This window comes from Microtus oregoni, unplaced genomic scaffold (genome assembly GCF_018167655.1).
Source record: "Microtus oregoni isolate MIOR12 unplaced genomic scaffold, Mior012 000062F_ref0000492, whole genome shotgun sequence".
Taxonomy (NCBI): Eukaryota; Metazoa; Chordata; class Mammalia; order Rodentia; family Cricetidae; genus Microtus; species Microtus oregoni.
In genome coordinates this window covers 3,568,698-3,590,865 of record NW_024543872.1, presented here as the reverse complement: position 1 = coordinate 3,590,865, position 22,168 = coordinate 3,568,698, and the positions used below count along the sequence as shown (strand labels likewise).

General features: G+C 44.6%; 1 protein-coding gene across 5 annotated transcripts in view; it reads right to left on the bottom strand.

Moving 5' to 3' along the window:
- Positions 1–22,168, bottom strand: part of Pde1c (phosphodiesterase 1C) — a 455,584-nt gene that overhangs the window by 430,974 nt on the left and 2,442 nt on the right. For 4 of the 5 annotated variants that reach the window (XM_041640289.1, XM_041640290.1, XM_041640293.1 and 1 more), the window contains exon 1: positions 11,450–11,931. The exons of the other annotated variant lie outside the window; for it this stretch is intronic. In XM_041640289.1, the coding sequence (XP_041496223.1) occupies positions 11,450–11,534 (85 nt within the window). In that variant the 5' untranslated portion in view covers positions 11,535–11,931. Of the gene's footprint in view, positions 1–11,449; positions 11,932–22,168 lie in introns of those variants that run through there. 5 annotated transcript variants of the gene reach the window in all.

The window sequence follows — 22,168 nt, the reverse complement described above, 5'->3', positions numbered from 1 at the left end:
TCTGCCTAGGCCTGATTGCCCAATTGTAACAAGAAGCAGACAGCTGCTATCCACTCCGTCCCCATCCCTACAAACACGTGAGATGCAGTTGATTCCTAGTTCCACAAAACTTAGTTCAAGAACTCTCTGCTATTGCTGATAGGGTTGCAAAATCATGTAGACACTTTGACAGCTCCTAAAAGTTACATGTGAATTTACTGCACAACCCAGCAATTCTACTCCTATAGATTCTCCCAAGAAACTAGACACAGATGTCCAAAGTTTTGTACATAAATGTATATAACAATATTGTTTGTAAGAGCCCCAAACTGGACATAACTGTGCTCACTGGATCAGTCCTGCGACCATGGGAACCTAGGAAAGGATATCAGCAGAGGTTATCTCTGAATAATGAGGTTTTTTTTCCTGATCTACTAAAATTAATATGGATCATTTACAGCAAATGAAATTAGTATGCTACCTTTACTTTGTTAAGAAAAGAATTAAGTAGCTAGGAAAATGGACGACCTACTGAGCTAAGAGCCTACAAGACTTCAGCATTGTTCCAAAGAGGGAACTGAAGTTCAGAAGGACACAGGAAAACCCGGTTATGAAAAGGACAGCTAAACATGTGGGTAGAGCTGGCTGTTATGGGATAGCAAGACCATTCAACAAACACCCACTGATTCTCCATGGAGCATAGGGAAAATAAGTTTATAGACCACAACATTGGTCTTATCGCTTCCCCTTAAAATGGTTCATTGACTCTCATTGCTCTTGAAAAAAAATATTTACCAATGAGGCTTTTTAATCAGACCTCTGTGTGCCTCCCCAACCTCTTCCTGGCCCGGCTATCTTTGCTACCAACCCAACAGATCATTGCACCCTCTAGCCCCAGGGCCTCTGTTAAATCTACTGACATCCACATATGTGTTCAGCACACACTGCTGTACCCCACATAGCGCCTAGACCTTTCCATCATACAACAATACACAGGTGGACAGAAAATGCCAAGTCAGGGTTGGTCCTTTATATCACTGTGGTACCTACCAGGACAGTTTTATGTAGTAGGACCCCCATAAAAACTGGCTCAGTGAGCAATTACACACCTTAGCCAGGGAGGAGCACTATGCAGTCTGAACCCAGACACAAGCAAGGACCATGGAAAGCTGCAGAACTCTACCTGGGAGGGTAGAATTGATCCATATGACAATGGGGGAAATCCATTAGAGGTTTTGAGACTGGAAGATTAGAAAATCTACTGTGCTTGAGTGTAACTAGATGAGGTGGAGGCAAAGACATGGGAAAAGAAAGCGAGGGTAGCTAATTGGTCTCCAGTTTAAATAGTCTAAGTTTCAGAACTGTGAGGACGAGATCCATTTCTCTATCCCCTCCCCACCAAGCACCTTCTTTCTGGAAAGGACTGGGTCCACCCACCCCCCCATTTCAGGAGGCAACAATGACACAGATTTCCTTATCTAGTCAGCACATACGTGATGGAGGAAGGTCATTGGCTAATAAAGGAACTGCCTTGGCCCATTTTATTGGTTAGAAGATAGGTGGGAGGAGTAAACAGAACAGAATGCTGGGAGGAAGAGGAAGTGAGCTCAGACTCCACAGCTCTCCTCTCGGGAGCAGACGCCTCAGAGAGACGCCATGCTCCTGGCTCCTGGGCAGACGCACGCGATGAAGCTCCGACCCAGGATGGACATAGGCTAGAATCTTCCCGGTAAGCGCACCTAGGGGCGCAACACAGATGATTAGAAATGGGCTAAATTAATATGTGAGAATTAGCCTAGAAGAGGCTAGATAGAAATGGGCCAAGCAGTGATTGGATGAATACAGTTTGTGTGTTGTTATTTCGGGCATGAGCTAGCCGAGCAGGCGGCCGGGGTGCTGGGAACGCAGCCCCGCCGCCCCCCCCCCATTACTACACATACGCATCTGTAAGATGGAGCTAATTGTGATATTGCAGGGCCTGATGTGATGAAATCTTGCTTAACAACTGCATAGTCACCCCAAAATGGGCTTCTCAAAATAGTCACTAAGTCCAGGCTTACGGTCTTACACAGATGGACTAAAACATGCATCTTTTAAACTTTTTCAAGGTCTCAAACAGTTGGCCTCATAAATGTGCTGAATAAGAATGGAAGAAAATGCCCTGTAATAGAAAGTTGGGTTTCTCTGGGGCCCTGTAGACCTTTAGGAGCACACTCTGCTCAGAACACAACAAACTCCGTCTCCCACAGGATGCTGGAGTCCCTTCAATACTGGCCTGCCTGATCATTACAAATTCCGTCTCCACAGGAGACTGGAGTTCCCTTCAATCTAACAGGCTTGATCAAAAACTTTAAAGTAACTTCCAACCGTTAAAGAATCACGAGTCATTAGACACAGGGGGCTCTCTGGGAGATTCTAAAATAATGACTTTAAAATAGAATTCCATTCCCTCTCCCACCACTGCCTAAATCCTCTGGTTTAATTTGGGCTATTTGGGTCCAAAGGGAAAGGAAGACAATGTTAGCTTTCTCCGGGGGCCACACAGAGATCAAAAGAGTCAAAGGACTAGGAGGGTCTCCTGCTCAATGATGACAGAGCAAACACCAAAGCCCACAGAACTTCTTCCAGATTTGGAATGAACTAAGGAGAGAAGGGCGGGGAGGTAAAGGAGCATTCACAGAGGTCTCCTTATTGGGGGCAGGTCATAGGATCTAGACAGCGTCCTTCCTCCTCGACAAGATTAGGAAATAAGATGAAGAAATTTCAAAACAAACAAAAGAAAAAAAACTCACTATCCTAAGAGCTGAGCAATTCAACTTCAAGATAGTCTAAACGTGTAGAAGGAATAGTTTTTCCATCATATGCCTCAATAAATTCTCAAATGGTCTCTAATAGCCAAAATACACGAATAACAAGAGATACAACTCAGCAGGCCCAATGCAGTGTTCCAACCAGAATGCAAGAGGGGAAGAGGGAGTTGAGCTGCACTGAGCCCCCACTTGTTAGTTTGACCTTGGGCAGGTCGCTCCTCCAACTGTCGGCTTTCAGCTTGGGGAACTAAACCTGACTACCTCTACACAGCCCTCCCCTGGTCAGAACAGGGGATCCCTCTGTCTCTTGAATAGCCTCTCTGGAATTCTTCCCAAGTCACTCTGCCGTGTATCGGGGAGAGGAAGCACGGGGAGAGGAAGCACCGCCAGCTGGAGAGACAAAAACAGGAGTCAGAGACAACCTCTGCAGCAGCAGCAGCATGTGTGGCCTGTGAGTGGTCTGGGCCTCTGTCCAATAGCGACTGCCCTCCACCAAGTGAAAACCATCTCCCAGCAGTTCTGCCTCCAAGCCACCTGGGCCCCTTGGGGAAGAACTGGTTCTCGGGCCAAGCTCTGGTTACACTCCAGCGCCCACCTGCCAACAGCCTAGGAAGTGCCAAGGAACGCTCCCCAAAGCAGCTGGCACCAATTACTCAGAACCAGCTGGAAGCATTTGGCTGGGGAGAGGCAGGCCTCCAGAACCCTGGCCTGGGTACCAGCACTTGATATAAGTGGCTGGCTTGGGGCTTGGGAGACTGCTGTGGAAAGCAGCGTTGGGGAAGGAGCCACATGTGTGCCTGTGAGTCTTCTGTGCTTCCTGGCTTCACTGTTTCTCCATCATCAGCACCAAAGGCCTGCCATAAGCAGACACTGGGACTGTGTTGGTTCCCTCATTGCTGGTCCTATGGTAACCTCCCAGCAACACAACAGAGAAGTAGCCATTATCCCCATTACTAATGAGAGACCTGAAGCCACAAGAGCAAAAGGTCTTTAAAGTCACTTCCGTCTCCACTTGGCCTCCGGACATAGTAAGCTCAGCACTGCTGGCGAATAGGGTCTCACTTTGCAAAACTATCACAAGTGACATATCTTCAAAGGTAGTTAACCAATGGGAGTTCTTAGAGGCCCTCCAGGAATCCAGCATATGGAGAACAGAAGCTGGTGGGGGAGGGGAACAATGCCATGGGCACCAAGAGGAACGCCTTTTGAAGGAAAAGGCCAATATCAATAATCAAGGCAACGTTTCAAGAAGCGCTTTACATGAGTGTCTGATCAAAGAGGACTCAGAGCTGGTTATTAAAACTTTCCTATTATGAATAAGAAACAATCAGGGGCTGAGGATATGGCTCGATGGCATAGCATCCCCCTGGCTTGTACAGGGCCCTGGGTTCAATCCTCAACACTGGAAAAACCTGTCGAGCTACTTACTGTAGGTACAATACTGAACAGCAGATCTCTAGAGCTATCCTTTGTGACTGAAACTTCAGAAATTAAGCTATTTGATTTAACTTAAAGTCTGTTTTTCTGGGACTAAGGAGATGGGTCATCGGTTAAGAGTCACCCTGGGCCAGCAAGAAATGGCTTCCTTTTTTTCACAGAATCACGTCTGTGTGAGAAGTAAAGAGCGAGAGAGGGAGAGAGGGATGACAAGCTGGCTTCTGGCTGGCTGGGAGTCCCAGAGCAGCCAAAATCCTCAGCTAAGAAGCAAAGCTCTGAGCCTCAGTTCCCCCACCTCCCATGTCAAATGGGGATCCGCGTATGATAAACCCACAACTCACATCATCCTAAGTGGAGAAAGGCTTGGAGTGATTCTACTGAAGTCAGGAATGAGACAGCAATGTCCACTTTCTTCGCTCCTTTTCAATACTGTGTTCAAAGTACTAGCTGGAGCAATGAGGCAAGAAAGGGAAACTAAAGGGCTACAGGTATGGAAAGAAGAAATCAAACTATCCCTATTTGCAGATGATATGACACTATACGTTAGAGATGCCCCTGTGCACCCCACCCTCAAAATGCCAGAAAGCATCTAGGAACAATAAACATATTCAACAATATGCCAGGATACAAAATTTCAGTGGCTTTTCTATACACCCACAAGAAACACACAGAGAAGAATGGAAGGCACTCCTATTCACAATGGTCACAATGTAAAAGAACTCTCTAGCAATAAACCTAACCAAGGAAGCAAATGACCTCTACATGAAAACATCAAACCTCCAAAGAAAGAGAGAGACCAGAAAGTGAAAAGACATCTCATGCTCATGGATTGGGAGAATTAATACTGTGAAAATGACCATCCTACCAAAAAGTGCTTACAGATTCAAATACAATCACAAGCAAATTCCCTGTCTCATTCTTCACAGAAATAGAAAAAAAAAAAACTAACCTAAAATTCATTTGGAAACACAAAAGACCAGAGATAGCCAAAGCAATGCTGAGCAAAAGCAACAATGCTGATGGAATTACATTCCAGTTTTTCAGGTATACCATAGAGCCATGGTAATAAAGAAAAAATTGGTGCAAGCACAAAAACAGACATGTAGACCAATAAAACAAAATTGAATGCCCAAACATGTTTACATGTAACTTCAGCCATTCAGTATTTGACAAAGATACCAAAACCATACCCTGAGGGAAAGGCAGCATCTTTAACAAACGGTGCTGGGGGGAAAATGAATGTCTGCATGTTAGAGAATGTATTTAAACCCATTTCTACCATCTTGCACTAAAACTAACTCCAATTGGATCAAAGACCTAGAAGTGAAACACTGAAACTGCTAGAAGAAAACACAGGCAGACCCTACGTGACAAAGGAGCAGCCAAAGCTATCAGTCCATATGATGAAGAGGATGTCCGTGGAATCTCTGCCAGCTACACATCTAACAGAGGAGTATTAGCCAGAATATATACAGGATATATAGAATATCCAAGGGGAGAGGGGAGCCCACTCAAAGAGCAAGTTCTCAAAAGAGAGAAAAAAAAATGATGGCTAAGAACTAGTTCAAAAACATCTTTCTTGCAATAGACATAGATTATTACAGAAAATAAGCCAATCAAAATATAGAGATGTAGAGTCAGATCCAAATGATAAATCTACAACACAATCCCTGCATCTAAGACTTAGGGATTCTGAAAGAGCCAGAGGAGCAAGAGATTTTCTGTGAGATGATGTCTACTAGTGATGTCAGAAGCTACACCCATGAAGTCCCACCAATGTGACAGTCTAAACATGAGCTGATCAAGGAGGACACCCATAGACATGCTAAAATTGATGGGAGAAAGTCTATGAGGCCTCAGTACTACACACACAACACACACACACACACACACACACACACACACACACACTACACTACAGGCAACTAAGGAATGCTGATTCCTTCTGAAAATGGGAAGAGAAACTCCCATTCTCTCACCTGAAAAATGAGCTGTGGGTATTATCAAAAGAGATCAAAGACTCCACACTGGGTGCTTTAGCAAGAAAAGGTGTGTCTGTGTTTTTGCTGACAACGCTCTTTCACAGGAAGATGGATCTGTTCGTATTGCAGGAGTCAGGATCTATAAATCCACTTAACACCAACCCCAAAAGATACTCAAACTCCAGAAGACAAGAAAAATATGTCCAAATAATTAGATCCTACTCCACCCCACACACGTTTTCATTCATTTCACATTCAAATGTTCATTCCCAAGAACGGCACCAAAGCCAACCACACATGGACTTGTGCACATGGATATTAATTGAAGTTAATCATGTCCATCATAGGTTTCCATCACAGGTCCAATTGTGTCCTACAGGTGGAAGGTAAGTTGGTAGTGCTTTCTACATTTGCCGCTTGTCAACTTGTCCAGACCCTCTTGACCATACACACACCTGTTCCCATGATTCCCTGAGTAAATCATAGAAGAGAAAGCAAAGCGATTCACCCTGAGAACCCAGGAGAACGGAACTGGACTAGAAACCATTCTTTTACATGATCTTCTTCTAGAGAGTATGCAATTATACTACCTAAGACCCTGGCTCTTTCTGGTTTTACTGGAATCTGAGCTGGTCCAGCAGACCTAACAAAGCCCCAGATCTCTCTTCATTAAGATGGTATGCTAGCCTCAAGGCCAGGCAGAAACCACTCCCCACTGTGGGAGGCAGTATGGTGTACAGAGGCGAGCCTGGTGGGAGATGCCAGGCATGGGTGGTTTCATCTCAACCTTGCCATTTCCTTCCTATGTGATGTCTACAAAATCACCTCACCTCAAAACTTCCAGATGGGAGCATATGACCTATCATCTTTCAGAGTTGTCGTGATGGAGTATGTCAGGTGAAGTACCAGTGGAGAAGCCTAGACCACAACCCACAGCTACTCTGTTTACACGGAGCCCATTTTCAGTTTTGGCATCGGTTCCCAAGAGCATCTGCAATCTGAGCACAGGTCGCTTAATCCAACTCTCCAAAGCTTGCTCCATGGGAATGTTACTGGTGTTTAAGACCAGTCCCAACTCTTCAGGGCTGTATTTCACCACAGAATATCAACTCCTCTGGCCTCCCTTCACTATCTCAGTCAGGTTTTCTATTGCTGTGATAAAACACCATGACCAAAAACAACCGGGAAGTGAGGTTGTTCATCTTACAACTCCAAGTAACAGCCCATCACTAGACGATCAGGGCATGAATTCCAATAGAGCAGGAACCTAGAGGCAGAACTGAAGCAAACGCCTTGGAGGAACATTGATTACTGCTTATTTCTGGTGGCTTGCTCAGCTTGCCTTATGGCACTCAGGCCCGCCTGCCCAGGTGTGACACCACCCCTATGGGGCTGGACTTCCCCTATCAATAATGAAACAAAAAATGCCCCCCAGAATGGCCTGTAGCCAATGACATTTTCTCAATAGTGGTTCTCTCTTCTCAATGACCAGCTTCTATCAAATTGACAAAAATCTAAGCAGGACACTATACGCTCCCCAGGCAGTTCCACTTCTAAAATGCTATGTCTGTCCACATTCCCTTGGGGCATTTCTCTCCTGAGAGAGTCATAGGCCCAGTGAGAACCAGGAGGGAAGTATGCCCTTCCCAGAGAAAGGACAGGGGCATTTACAACATTGTCACAGCTCCTGTCTCTCAACTACCTTGACCCCCAAATTCCCTTATCCCCATATGCCTTGTTAGAAGAATCTTTTGAGTCTTCAGGGCCATTTAAATTCCTTAAGCACAATCCTTTGACCCAAATTTTTTACAAACTAGTAGACTAGAGGAAGAAGTGGTTCCTATGACAGAAGGTCAGATGCCCAAGAGAAAGAGTGATCTGAAGACACCAAGACCTCCTCAGGATTCTCTGCTATGTGATATGGGGGGTGGCACCCTGGTCCATCCTGCTGAAGCACAAGGTGAATCAGTAGGATTTTCAGCACAGACTCTGACTGACATACATTGATGCTGCAAAGAAAAGGGTCTTGCTTGCAAAAACTACATGCAACATAGATGACAAAATTCACTTGAAAGGCTTTCAAACATATATAATAACACATACATATATAATACACACACATATATAATGTATCTATGAATATAATGTATATTAGTTCATATCAGCTATATAGTTGTTATATGATTAGCATATGGTATATGAAACTGACAAACATAATGATAATATGGTGTGTAAAATTAATATGTACTATATAAATTAATAGCTTTTTAAATTAATAAGTGATGACTTTCCCAGAGTAAAACAGTCAAGGAAAATGAGAAAGCAATTTTACAAAATAGTGAAACTTGTTGAATTGAGATGCCACAATCCACCTCTCAGACTAGAGCCATAGTGTGCAGCATTCACAAGAGCAAGGAAGGACTTTGATACACTAATAATGGGAGCATAGAGTAGTAGGAGCTCTTTCCAGACCACGGTTGAGCAAAACATTTTAAAATCCCTAAACTAGGGGCTGGAGAGATGGCTCAGTGGTTAAGAGCATTGCCTGCTCTTCCAAAGGACCTGAGTTCGATTCCCAGCAACCACATGGTGGCTCACAACCATCTGTAATGAGGTTTGGTGTCCTCTTCTGGCCTACAGACATATATGCAAACAGAATAGTGTGTCCACAATAAATAAATAAATATTAAAAAATAAAAAAAAATAAAATCCCTAAACTAAAAATGGGCATACTTTGAACAAGAAATTGCACTTCGAGAAGCTTAATCTTAAAAAGTACTTGTAATCCAAAGTGGATTTGTTACCGTTAATGCTCGCTTGGCAGATGAGATTGCTTATTTATTGCAAACTGTAACTATCACCTTGAAGACACTCATGTTTAAATAGATCTTATAATAAGGGAAAATCCCTAGATATCCTCAAGGGTTTTGTTTTTATCATTACCTACAAGGATGAAAAGTGAGAGCCTCAGGAACTCACAATAGGTGATTGATTTAAGGGAATAGTTCTCATAGGCCAGGAAGCCAAACTAATAAGATATTATTAAATATGAGATTTCCAAACACTATGTTAAAATGTGTCTCTGTAAAAAAAAATGTATTGGAAAGTATAAACAAGGAATATTAACATTTATCAGTGAATGATATAAGAGGTAAATTTCTTTGTTTCCTTTTTGAATATCTGCATTTTCTAAAATGTCTATATTGGCCTAAAAATCCTAAATGTTTTTTATCACACTTACTAATTTTTACTTTATAACCTGTTTCTGCAGACACAGCATCTAACCAGAAGTGTAAAATCCCTGAATAAAGATCCAAAGTCTGTCTGTCTTCATAAACTACTCATATATTAGTTTAATATCTTGAATAAGTGCAACAATTACTGCTTATTGAGTTTTTGTCATGTGGCAGACACATCATGCAGTACAGTAAAATTCAAAAGACATTTGTTGATGGGGGTGACAGACGGCAGGATGAGAAGAGCAGAAGCCCATCACTATGAGTGAAGTTTGTAGCTCGCATCTCTCAGAGACCAGTTCTCGTTGGGGGCCTTCTGACCACCAGGCTATAGGGTTCTGCTAGACTAGCAGAACTTCCCTTAATGGAAGGATCGTAGGGGGGGGAGGATCATTCTAAGACCCTATGTCTTAGTGAGATACGCTGTATGGAGGATAAGGTCTGATGGGAACTACCTGGTAGAATTTAAAACTTACTTTGGAAAGTTTTTCTACAGGAGTCAAGAAAACTGAAATTTACGTGACCTTTACATGAGACAATTCTGACCTTGGAAACTTTTCATTTATTTCTAAGACCCTTCCCTGGGCACAGAGCATCACCCCTAGAGAGCGAAAAGCGAATAAGTAGCTCCTGGGAGTCCACCAGCCATTCTAGGCTGGCTGGCTCTGGAGGTGAACTCCTGGGTCTGTGGTGGTGGGAGGGGGGGGGGGGAATGGGAGGAGGGTCATTCCCTGGGGATAGAAAGTGAAGGAGGCACCAAGAGAATCGAGTTTCCAAAAGACAGCCATGACTTCCCTAGGCCCACTTTGGGGAACAACGGCAGTCCTGGCTGCAGAAACAACCCAGGAAAGTGTGGACAGGTGTGATCTGGTGTGTCTGGGGAAGGACACATGCTTATTCTGCTCCACTAACTCTGGAGCACTTCATGGGGAGCGCAAGTGACCCAGAGACAAGTTCCTCATCACTGGTCTCTTCCTGGCGCCAGCACTTTCCTGCTATAACCCCAAGCAGGTGGAGCCTAAAACAAAATAGCATATGCCCTCATTCTCAGAGATGTGGGGGGAAGATGGGGTTGAGGGTCATGGTCACTTGAGTGACTGCTTTAAAAAGAAGCTGAGAGGAGCATCTGGGAACCCACCTCAGACCTGCTGCCAGCCAAAGCAAACATTCCTAAAGGAAGCTGACCCACAGCTAGCTCCATCTCCCAGGTGGGCTCAGCTCCCAAGAGGATAAAGATGCCAGGCCTTGAAAAGCTGTTTCAAAACAGCAGAAACTCAGAGTAAGACTGGAGGCCTGACCTTTTCAAATGCTGGCCTCCAGTGACTGAACTCGGTGGTCAGCAACCTGAGGACAGTCCCAGCCCCTTATGTCTCTCCCCTCTTCGTGAACATTTTGGAGCAGGAGAAAAACAAATCACTTGGAATTCCCAAAACACAGCTCCCTGACACCCCAGCTTTTTTTTTCTCTGAAACATTCCAGTCACAATGGGCATCATCCCTCCCTACCTGTCTGCCTGCAACCCGCCACTGAGAGCTCAGGACTCTAATAGGATCTTGCTCTAGGACTCTCTAGTGCTCTCTCCCTCCCTCCTGTTAGTCTTTTGACCTCACATCTCAGTCCCTAAACTTCTGACTTGTCTGTTACTCTTTGTCTCTGTCTGGCCACTTCCTCCTCGGTCCTTTCCGACTCCTCTTTCTCCTCGTTCTTATCTCCATCTCTGTCTCCATCCATCCTCTTCTACACCTTGCTACCCAAATCTCAGCGTGGAATGAGCCATTCAGAGAGGTGTAATTGAAAACTGACTCCAGGATGCTAGCTAGAGCAATGGAGTAGCAGGGACAGCCCGAACTGGGCTTCCCCAGGCAGGTCAGATTCCCCAGGGCTCCCTCCAGTCAGCACCCTCCGACCCAGATTTCCATGTCCACCCCCTCCCCGCTTAGAACTGGCCACCGCCACCGGAGGGTGTGCGAGGACGCCAAGAACGGCCCGGGTACAAAGTTCTCACCGATAGTGAAGCTGTACCCATCGATGCTGAAAGTGGCGCTCCTACATTTCTTGAAGCCCTCCTTCTTTTGGCTGGCGTCCGTCATGGCTTGTGCCTCCGGGGTCTCAACTCGAGCCGGTGCCCAGCCTTCACTGCACTGTCACGACAGACCCACGCTGGCTACGAGCTGCTCACGGCGGCTGCACGCACCTAGACCTGGGAGCTAACAACCAAGGCTCCCTGTGCAGTCCCTGCGCCCCCGCCACTGCCCCATCTCCAAACGGCTGCAGCTGCTGCGACGGCAGGGGACTGGCGAGACTGCGAGGCTGCGTGTGGCTGTGGGCTGGTCCGGGCTGCCGCGCCCCTTCGCGCTTTGCTCTCTGGAGGCTGGGGGAGGTTGGGAGACCTCGAGGGGATGGCGGGGATTGACGTTCCTGCTTTTTCTAGGTGTGTTTTCTCAGGCAGAGTGGAAAGCTCCCCTAAAGCACACAAGAGATGGAGACGCCAACACCTCAGCCGTCAGACGCCCAAGTTTACTCCAAACAAGGAAGTAGAGCGATTGCCACGCCCACTTCCTCCCACAGCTGTCCCCAGGACTAGCCCAAGCCCCAATAATAGCACTTCTCGGCAGTCCCTGGCCAGAAGATAATTACCAAAGTAACTCTTTTGTGGGTGAGCATTTCTACATGAAAGCCCTAAGACGTGCAATTTACAACCTAACTTAAAGAACCCAAAATCAATCGCTGCTCCTCCGGCTACCCGCCCCCCTCCCATTCAAATTTGTTACCTGTGATGGACTCTGGGGATGTGTGGAGGTGGTCATGTCAAGACTCCTATAGCTAAGGTTCTAGTGACAGAAGAGGGAATCCGGGCACAGGAAGGCTTGAGAAAGGTGCAGACTTGGGACTCAGGTTCTCTTTATGACCCCACAGCACAGCACGAGTCGCTGGGTTTTCCAAATGTCTAAAATGATAACGTTTACCAGACTCGTGCTGAGATGCACAAAGACCAGAGCTGTGTCCCAAAGAGGGACCCTCTCCCACACCCAAGCTATCACAACGGTTAATTCAGCCTCATTTGCTGAGCAGCAATGTGTCACCCTTAACAAAACTCACCAACATTAAGAGTCCAGCAAGTGTGTTGCTAGGCAGTTTCAGGAGACTTCAGAGGAAGAGGACAGTAGATCGGGGACTACTTGAACCCAGGTTGAACATGCCTAGGAAATTTAGTCTTGTATTTTTTAAAAAATTAGTTTGTTATGTCAAATCCTAGCTGGCACTTGAATGGCAAGCTCTCTCAGTGAAAACCTAGAGCCACAGTTAGTCTGATAGTTTGAGGGCAAGATAAATTCGTCATAAAGACAATGGGGTGGCCGACCTCATTTTTCAAAGAATTTGGCCATCTCTTCACCAGAACTAGGGGTGCAGCCAAGTCATGCTGCAATCCTTATCATGTCCAGTCATGTCTGGAAGATGGGAGCATGAGAAGAAGCTCACGGACTGACCTGAGTGTGAGATCTAGGGCCACCACAAGCGAGGTGATCCAAAGGTGTTCAGAGCTCCCAAACTCACGGTCCAGTTCTTTCAGTGAGAATCAGGTGAGGAAGCTGGTCAGGCCTCAGACAGCGTGAGCATTCAGACAAAGTCATGCAGACACCGAGAAGTCTTCTGCGCGACAATAACTATTGTTTCAGCCACCGATTTTACAGGAGGGTTTTATAGGTAACATTTTATATGTATATTGTGTGGATTTTACACAGCAATTAAAGTTTCTAATCACTCTCATTTTTCACACTTTGAACTTTTAAAATAAACATTTGCCTTCTTTGGTCCCAACAAAAGACCTGAAGTAAGGAGCCGAGATACCTGAGCTAACATCTCCCATGCTAAATTATCTAGGGGGGAAACGCCTAAACTGATGGAAATTTTTGCCTGAGTGAGTGAAATTCAAATGATATTTAATCACACTTAACAGGAAAGCTTCTTGAAATATACTCCATCAAAAATAATAACAACGTGATCATTTACCTAAGTGTGGTTTAAAATAACTCACCTGAACAATTAGAACTGTTTAAAGACTCCCCCCCCCCTCCCAGAATGGCACTCTTTCCCTGGCTTTAGAGACTGCACACCTACAGAATCACTGAATTCATTATCTTCTGTCTGAAAGCAGCCTTCTCCGTGCAGAGCTCTCACACCAATGAAACCAGGCGAAGTTCAATGCTAGCATGACATAAGCCATGAAAGGATGCAGTCAGGTCTGAGAGCAAAATGAGCTTGTGCTTGCTCCCTCACAAATGTTCCCTCCAGAAAGACTTTACAGCAAGCAAACCAAGTCAAAGCAACCCAGCAAATGCAACCCCTCTCCCCCTTTGAGTTGAAGTAGATAAACATCGAAAGCCAAGTCCACCCTGCTCTGTTTCTATGAATCCTACGAGCTAAAGGTGGCTGTTACATTTTTAAAGGGTTTGGCACCCTGAGTATAAAGAATTCAAAAGTTGGAAGTGGTGGTGTACTCTTGCAATTCCAGCCTTCAAAAGACTGAGGAAGGAGGATTGCAAATTCAAGACCAACATAAAAAAAAAAAGACATAGAGCAAGACACTGGCTGAAGGAAAAATATTAAACAGATAAATACTTTTATAAAAGACACTAGCTCAAATAAAAAAGCAAAGCCAAGGTCATCTTGAACTCATGGCAATCCTCCTGCTTCATCTACCTAAATGTTGGGATTTACAGATATGCCTAGGTTGCTCATTGGTTTTCAATATTTTTATTTCTAGAAAAAGATGAAGAACTACATAGCGTTTAGGAAATGTTCTCTGGACTTCCAGAGCTCAGCTTGTTCTTGGCTTTCCTTCTGTCCACAGACGATTCTTTTTCTGTTGCTGCTGAGCGGGGACTCAGTCACCTTCCCACTCCCCTCGCTTTGTTCAGTGCCCTCATGCTGACTTTCACACACCTGTCTCAACCTAGCCCACCTGAGAGCAGATATCTTGACGTAGAACTCTCTATCTTCCCATTCCTCCTCCAGAGTTAATTTGGAATACAAAGTAGGGAAGAAAGCTTTCATACACTTTCTCAGGTGCAAGCGACCTTTACCCTCTTCCCAGCTGTTACCAGGGGAGGAGAATCTGTCAGCTAACTGGTTGGTGCTCCAAATCATTCCTTGGGTCAAACTCAGCATGGCAAAAGTCTCTGCAGGGCCTGTCTGGCACCTCTGTGAAGGCTAGAAAAGGGGGCTTTCTTCTCTTGGAAAGTAGCTTCAGTTTGGGACAAACTCAGAGGGCAGTGATTGGCCTCTTGACCAAGGTTGCACACAAAAGCTCTTTACAATGGGTCAGTTCTGGGTTCCCACCGTAATGCTCTCAGAACAGCACCAACGCCACATTGTGACCTCTAATAGTGCCGCTCACATCTGCCCTGCCGTGCACATCAGATGTCATTCTCACAGAATACCCACGAAGTCCTATCAGAACCTCGGTCTCGGGGTGCCTGACATCTCTCCAGACCTTTCCTGTGTTCTTCCCCGGCTCCAGGCTACCACTGACTCTCATAGAAACCCTGACAATAAGTTCTACCCAGCTGGGATGTCTACTACAAGTCATTAAGTAGAAGCTAGGGAGATCTTTTAAACAGAAAATTTTAGTAATGTCCTTCTGCTACCTAAAACACATCAATGACTCTTCATTGAGAATGAAATTTCAGAATAAAGAAAAAGCTCCTTCCATTGCCCCATGTGTCCTTACGGCATCTTGTGGGCGATGTGGAGAACATTGCAACTTAGGCTTTCTCTCTGATGGGGCAGAAGATGCTTTTAAAGGGAAATAGAAGCTAACAGGAAAGTAATTGGAAGCCAGGGAAGGGAAAGTTATACTTATGCCCCCTCACCTGGTCTAATGCACTGGGCTTCCCGCCTTATTCCTGGCTTGTTCAAGGACTTAACTTAGACAAGCCCCAGAAACTCTTCCCATTGCCAACCTCCTGGAGAGGATTCAGGCCTTGCTTCAAGGGAACCAGAAGATAAAAGAGCTAGCAGCGTCCGATTGAGGACCTCCTGCTGCAACTTCTTTGTTAGTCTACTCCGTTAACCTTTATAGGAAGCATTCAAAGTCTCAGGGGCTCCATCCTCCTTCCCACAAAGCCTGTGTGGAATGGAGAAAGCTTTATGCTAAGCCCTAGGGACTGGGAATTCTTCCCTCCCTGGATCCTCTACAGCTAGCTGGTAGAAGGAAGCCAAAGAAGCAAATGGACATGAGGAAGGATTTTAGGGTCTGGGCATGAAAGAATCATGTCCCTACCACCACATTCCCATAACCAGAAATTAGTCATATCACCCCATGAAACCACAAGTTGTTCCAGGAAATTTAGGTTGGGGAGAAAGGTTTTGTAAACACATCCTTTGAAACCCTATCCCTTCCACCCTGTTGACTGAATTTGACTTTTAACTCAGCAGGTGGAGAGGTGGGTTTTAACCTAAGGGCTAAGATAATAATCTGACCCTGAACCAGACTTTAAACTTTGAATTTTAACTCCAGGCTCCCCAAACCAAAGCACCTGACCCCACCACCTTAATATAAATCAATTCCTATTTGTAAAAAATAAGACTTTTATATGTGTCCTATTACTCGCTAATTATATAAAAAATTTTAATGCTGCATTACAGCCTTGACCTTAAAAGAAAGCCAAAAATGTAATTGATTTAGTGGCTGTATATTGCATCATCTTATGACATATAGTTTTCCTTTCTGTAACTAGAAAACACAGATATATAGAAATACAAAAGGGCCAGGATGTGAAAAGACAAAGAAAACAACAGAGAGAAGTTCAGTATATAACCTCCAAAGATGAGCAGGGGATTAGAATACAGAACATCCAAGTTTGCAATGTACGGGGCCCCAGATGGATGACAGAGCAGGTAAAGCCAGTAAACCTTTGCTCTCAGTCCTGGGGGGGAATGGAACTTGGTTTCTCAGATGTCCAGCCTTGGTCAGGCCACTTGTACCAGACTCAGTGCTTAACAAGTCCTGGATCTCACATCAGGCCTCCATTTTGCAGTGAGATTTTCCCAGTGTGGTGCTGAAATCTCCGGAGAAAGTAACTCACTTCAGTGGCAACCTTGGCAACAGAATTACCAAGGGCACCAGGAAGGCTGGAAACCATAGAGCGGAGGTGAAGAGGCAGTCCGAAGGGGGATTGCTGACACAGAGTAGAGGCTGGAATCAGCCAGAATGACTTCTAACAGATATTTTCTCCTCTATCAGCGGTTCGCTGGCAACTAAAGTGATCTAAAGGAACTTTGATCTAAAAAGAAAATTGATATAAAAGAACTTTCTCCCAAGCTAGTGATTCATCTCAAACTAGATAGCAAGCGTGTTCTTTAATTACCAACTTTTCTGCATTGGGTGTGTTTTCTGATGATGATGGCAATAATAGGAATGCTGATATTTGGAAGAAAATGTCAGAACAAAATGTGAAGGAAAGGAACAAACTATGAAATAAGCTACAGCAATTTCAACTATTTTAAAAATGTATTTAAGAAAAATAGGGAGGTGAAGGAAAGTCACCTGGGAGGTGGGAAAGTACGCCAGAGAGGAAAAACTTTTGTCAATCCAGCCTCCCCTGGATCGAATGTGGGAGACAGGCAGTGGGGTCTGTGTGTTTGCGTGTGTGTTTGTATTTACCTGCTTAGTGCTTTAAAACATTTAAATTGCAAATTTAAAAAAGAGGGCCCCCCCACCTCCTTCCACCACCACCACCACCCCACCCCCGCATCAATGCCTGGAGCAGGCGGGAGAGCTGGGCTTGGAGTCTCAAGAGCAGGAGAGCTGTCCCTTACCCCCACCAGCTGCAATACTTGGGAGAGCAGGCCCGGCACCTCGCCTTGGAAGCACAATAGAGCCAACATGGTTAGCTGGTCAGAGCAGGTAGAGGTGAGCCAGCCCCGAAATTGTGACCATAGGAGAGTTGTCTCCATCTCTCATCTGACAGACCAATCCTACAGCTGCCCAGGTGCAGACCCAGGTTTGTGACTCAACCTGCCCCAACATCCACCCCACCCACAGACCCAAAGCTGCAGGATCTCCACAGCACAGGGCACCAGGGAGGTGTCCAGGCAGAGTCCTGGTGGGGGCCCAGCATCGACAGTGTAGTGCATACCAGGGTCCTGAAACCAGACCAGTGACTCTTTGCATTGAACACTTGCACGTAGAGATGTATGGACCAAACAATATATACTGTGACTTGTTGGGTCGCAGTGGAACGTCCATGATAAGATGTTTAATTTCCTACCTGCTCCCCTTTTATTTAAATTTTTCTCATTTTATTTTCTTAATTTTTTTCTCTTGAATTTTATTTTATTGGGGTGGGTGCAGGGGTAGGGGGCAGATGCAAAGGGACTGGGAATGAATGGGAGCTAGATATACAAGCTGAAAAACAGAATAAATAAATTTTATTAAAAAATTAAAAAAAAGGAGAGGGGACTAGAGGGAGGGGAAGGAATGAGACTGGAGTGGTGCTGGAATGATAGACCACTGAGATTCTGAGAGCCACGGAGCTCAGGCTTGTGCTAATTCCTATAAACACAAACAGGCTGTGCTCCACTGGCTCCCTGCACAGAACCATTAGTTACAGTTTGATTTCTTCTTTGATGTATTCTTTAGGCTTGAATCTCGAGAGTCCTTCACAGGTTCCTGTTTTGTACCGTGAGCCGTTGGTTCCCAGCTTGTGGCAGCATTTTGAAGGCTGTAGAGTATTTAGGAGGTGACACCTGGATGGCTTCCCTAACTCCACTAGGAGCCTTTGAAGGTTAAACTGACCTCTGATTCCAGCCTGTCAGGGTAAGACTCTATCACACGTTCCTGCTACCATGATGAACTGAAATGCTCCTAAAACTAGGAGTCAAAATAAGCCCTTTCTCCCTCAAGTTGCCCCTGTGGAGTATTTGGTGGTCACAGCGACAGAAACATAAGTAAAACTTGTGTCCTGCCATACTCAAAGAAACATCGTGAAAGTTGGCAATCAACTCAATCACAGAGACCTAAATTACTTCTTCTATTGTTTTCTCTTTAAGGAAAATTTATTCTTTCACAATTTTATACATGAAGGTAATGTATTCTGATCACTCTTACTCCACACCCTCTCCTATCTCCATTTCACCCTGTCAGCTCCCACTCCTCCCTACAAGTCCCTTGCCTGTGATCACATCTTTTTGCTTTGTGTTGTAACCTGCCAAGTTTGACCAGGGCCATCTCATGGTGGACTTACCAGTGGGTATATAATTAGAGACATAATTATACCTCTCCAGCTTCCATCACTAGCCCCTCCTCCATCCTCCATGATTGGCTATGCACAGGGCCAGTCATGTGTACTCCCAGTAAAGGTAACTCTGAAGTTGCTCTGAGTTTGTGATGTCTGGAAGAGATCATATCCCAGCCCATCACTCTACCATGCAGCTTTTATAATATTTCCATACACTCTTCTGCAATGCTCCCTGTGCTTCAGAAACAACAGTCTAGCTGTTCTGTTTAGGGCTGAGCACACAACACTCACTTATTCTCAGCCCCTTGAGCTAGATTTCTCTGCATTCACCATCATTCACTGCAAAGAGAGGCTTCTCTGATCAAGGCTGGGGTAAGTATTTGTCTATAGATATAAACATAAATATTTAGAAGGTATTTTGATCCCATATCAAAATAGCAAAATTAAAAAGTGGTAAGTTCCATTCTAGCATCTATGACCTCCAGGCGTGAAATTTTGAGGTTTGTTTGAAGTACCAGACATGAATTCCCTCCTGTGAAGCAGGCCTCAAATCTAATCACAGAGTATGATTGGTTACCTCATAACATTTGTGCCACTATTGCACCATCTTGCCTGGCACATTGGTATATAGCTTTCAGTAGTCACAGATACATAAGATTATTAATGACTTTTCTGTTCCCATAGCCTGCAAAGAAGCTCTGTCACTATGTATGCTATCCAGGAGAGAGGGAGCTTATAGTTCAGTTCTGGCTTATTTTTCTCTTAGTCCTGCAATTAACGTATATACCATCTATTTCTAGTGTGCAAGCAAGAGCAATATTCTGTGTTGGGGAACACCCTTTGGGGTCTTTCTAATCAACAACCCACGGGGATGTAGGTATCTCACCTCAGACACCAGCATTTTCATTGGATGATCCATGGCTTCTGAGACTGTGTATAGTATCTCATATCACACTTTTTTCAAAATCTTATTTCATTTATAAATAAGTGAGACTTATTTGTTTATTAGTAAATAAATAGAAGGTCAGAGTCACAGGCCAGGGGACAACTTTCAGGACTCAGTTCTCTCCCTCCACAGTGGGATCTGGGAACTAGACCCAGGTTGTCAGGCCTACACATATCTGTGTGGCAAGTGCTACCTGTTGAACAATCTCACTGGACCTTAAATATTATTTTTAATTATCTCATATTGTAGTAGTATATGTTTTCTTTCTTTATCGTTAGTTTTGGTTCCCCACCCCAGACCTCCTTCTCCTCTCTTTTATCTTCCCACCCCCCCTTCTTCATTTAAAGCTTACCATCCAAGTATTTCCACACTCGACTCTCATTCCATATGAGATTCAGCTTTTGTTTTTAAACATTTTATAATGTAAGCTAAATATTGAACTAACTTATCCTAAGCCAGATCAATGTATACTCTCACTAAATATGGAAGTTTCTTAGAGCTTATAATTCTTTTGTCCAATGATGTATTTCAGATATGTAGAAAGAGCAATAGTCCATTGTAGATGGTAAGTAAATACTTGCTGAATGAATGAATACATGACTTTTCTGTCTCTGGCCTTGGCTTTAGAGAGACATTGGAGGGCTAACAATGTAACTCAGTGGTGAAATGCTGGCCTAGCGTTTTAGAAGACCCCAGGTTCGATCCCCAGCGTTGTGAAAAAGAAAACAAGGAAGACATACAGAAACTAGTATGTCAGCGTCCCATGTCATCAGATATACTCTAACCATCCTCCATGCCTCAGGTAAGACTGTTCATGATTATGGCATTTGTCATCTAGATGCTCTAGGCTCTTGTTTCCAGGGGCGACTCCATCCTTCCGCATTACATCACTGATGGAGATGTTCTCCTGCCACATCAACACCACCTGAGACCTTGTGTCAGCAGCTAACACAATATTAGGTGTGCGTGCTCCCCATACAAGGTAAGCTGCTACCGAAAGACTTGTGCGACGTACAGGCTTGTGTGACTGAAGTTCTACATTCTGATCAGGAATTACACATGCTTACTGTGTGGGGAAATCTCAGTCTCTACACTGACAAGATGACTGAAATCTCAGAATCACAAGCAAATTTTTCCAGATGTTGATTACACTTCTGCCAAAAAAAAAAAAAAACTTTGTCAGAGAATCAGAGAATATATTATCATGATAAAAGAGCGTAGTTATAGTTGGCAGCAGGTGGGAGTCTCAGTGGTTTAGCGCTGAGAGGCATCTGTCAGGTAGTTAAGTTAACCAGAATGTACTTTCCCGGCTGCAATAAGTGCTTGCACGTACGTTTGGGGACCAACTTTCTTTCACGAGGCCTCTCAAGCCAACAGAAACCATTTGCGAAAGTGGAAGGTAACTTGGTTCCCTTTGTCTTCCTTGTGATTCCAGGGCCGTCCTTCAAAGCAGTAGGGTTTCCATGCAGCCAGCACTCGGCACACACTTATAGAACTGACGCAAACACACACGACAATTGGCGTGTGGAATTGATTCAAGGACTCAGCAACTCAAGCAAACCACCAGGAAATAGAGGTGTGCGTAGATGGATATGTAAGGCACGTTTTGGAAAGAATACCAAACAGAAAAGGATAAAGGAGTACGAATTCAATGCAGGCATTAAAGGAAGACAAATCAGTGGTCCTTTCTGAGATTTTTCCTCTGTGTCAATTGCTTCCTGTTAAGGTCTGTACTGCGATTCCATATGAGGCTCAGAAATTGACGCCATTGACTGAAGCAGATTCTGTCTTCCTCTGGTCTGTCCCTCGTCACAGTTTCTCCTTGAGTACAGGTACTGGAAGGAGTTCTCTGCCTCCAGATCTCCAATCTCTCACCACACATTCCTTTTTTTTTTTTTACCACACATTCCTTTAATAAAGTCACAGGAACTATGATTCCCCTTTCTCAGAATTGATCGTAGAAACAGGGAGTCCTTTTCCCCACGGTTGCTATTACAACCTAAGAATCAGCACTTGAACTTTGCCTGGATTTTCTTGCGAGGGCTGATCAAAAATTCTGATTTCCTTGTATGATGGTGTCATGTGACTCTGATTACTGAAGAATCCTGCCTACACCAGGAAAGAAAGGACAAAGGGAGGGAAAGAGAGAGGGAGGAAGGAAGGAAGAAAGGAAAGAAGGAAGGAAGACAAAACAGAAAGGCCTCACCTTCCTAATGCTGAGACCCTTTAATACAGTTCCTCATATTATGGTGACCCCCAACAATAAAATTATTTTTGTTGCTACATCATAACTGTGATTTTGCTGCTGTTATGGTCATAATGTAAACACTTGATATGTAGCATATGTGATCCCTGTAAGAGAGTCATTTGACCACACTAAAGGGGTCACAACAAACAGGTTGAGGAACGCTGATCTAAATGAATAGTCCGAGCAGAGTCTAGTGTTGGATTATAGGTCCAGCCATGTTTCTACGTGATTCCCTATGCTTCATCCAACCTGTGCATAAAAAAATGCATTGACTGACCCTGTGTCTTT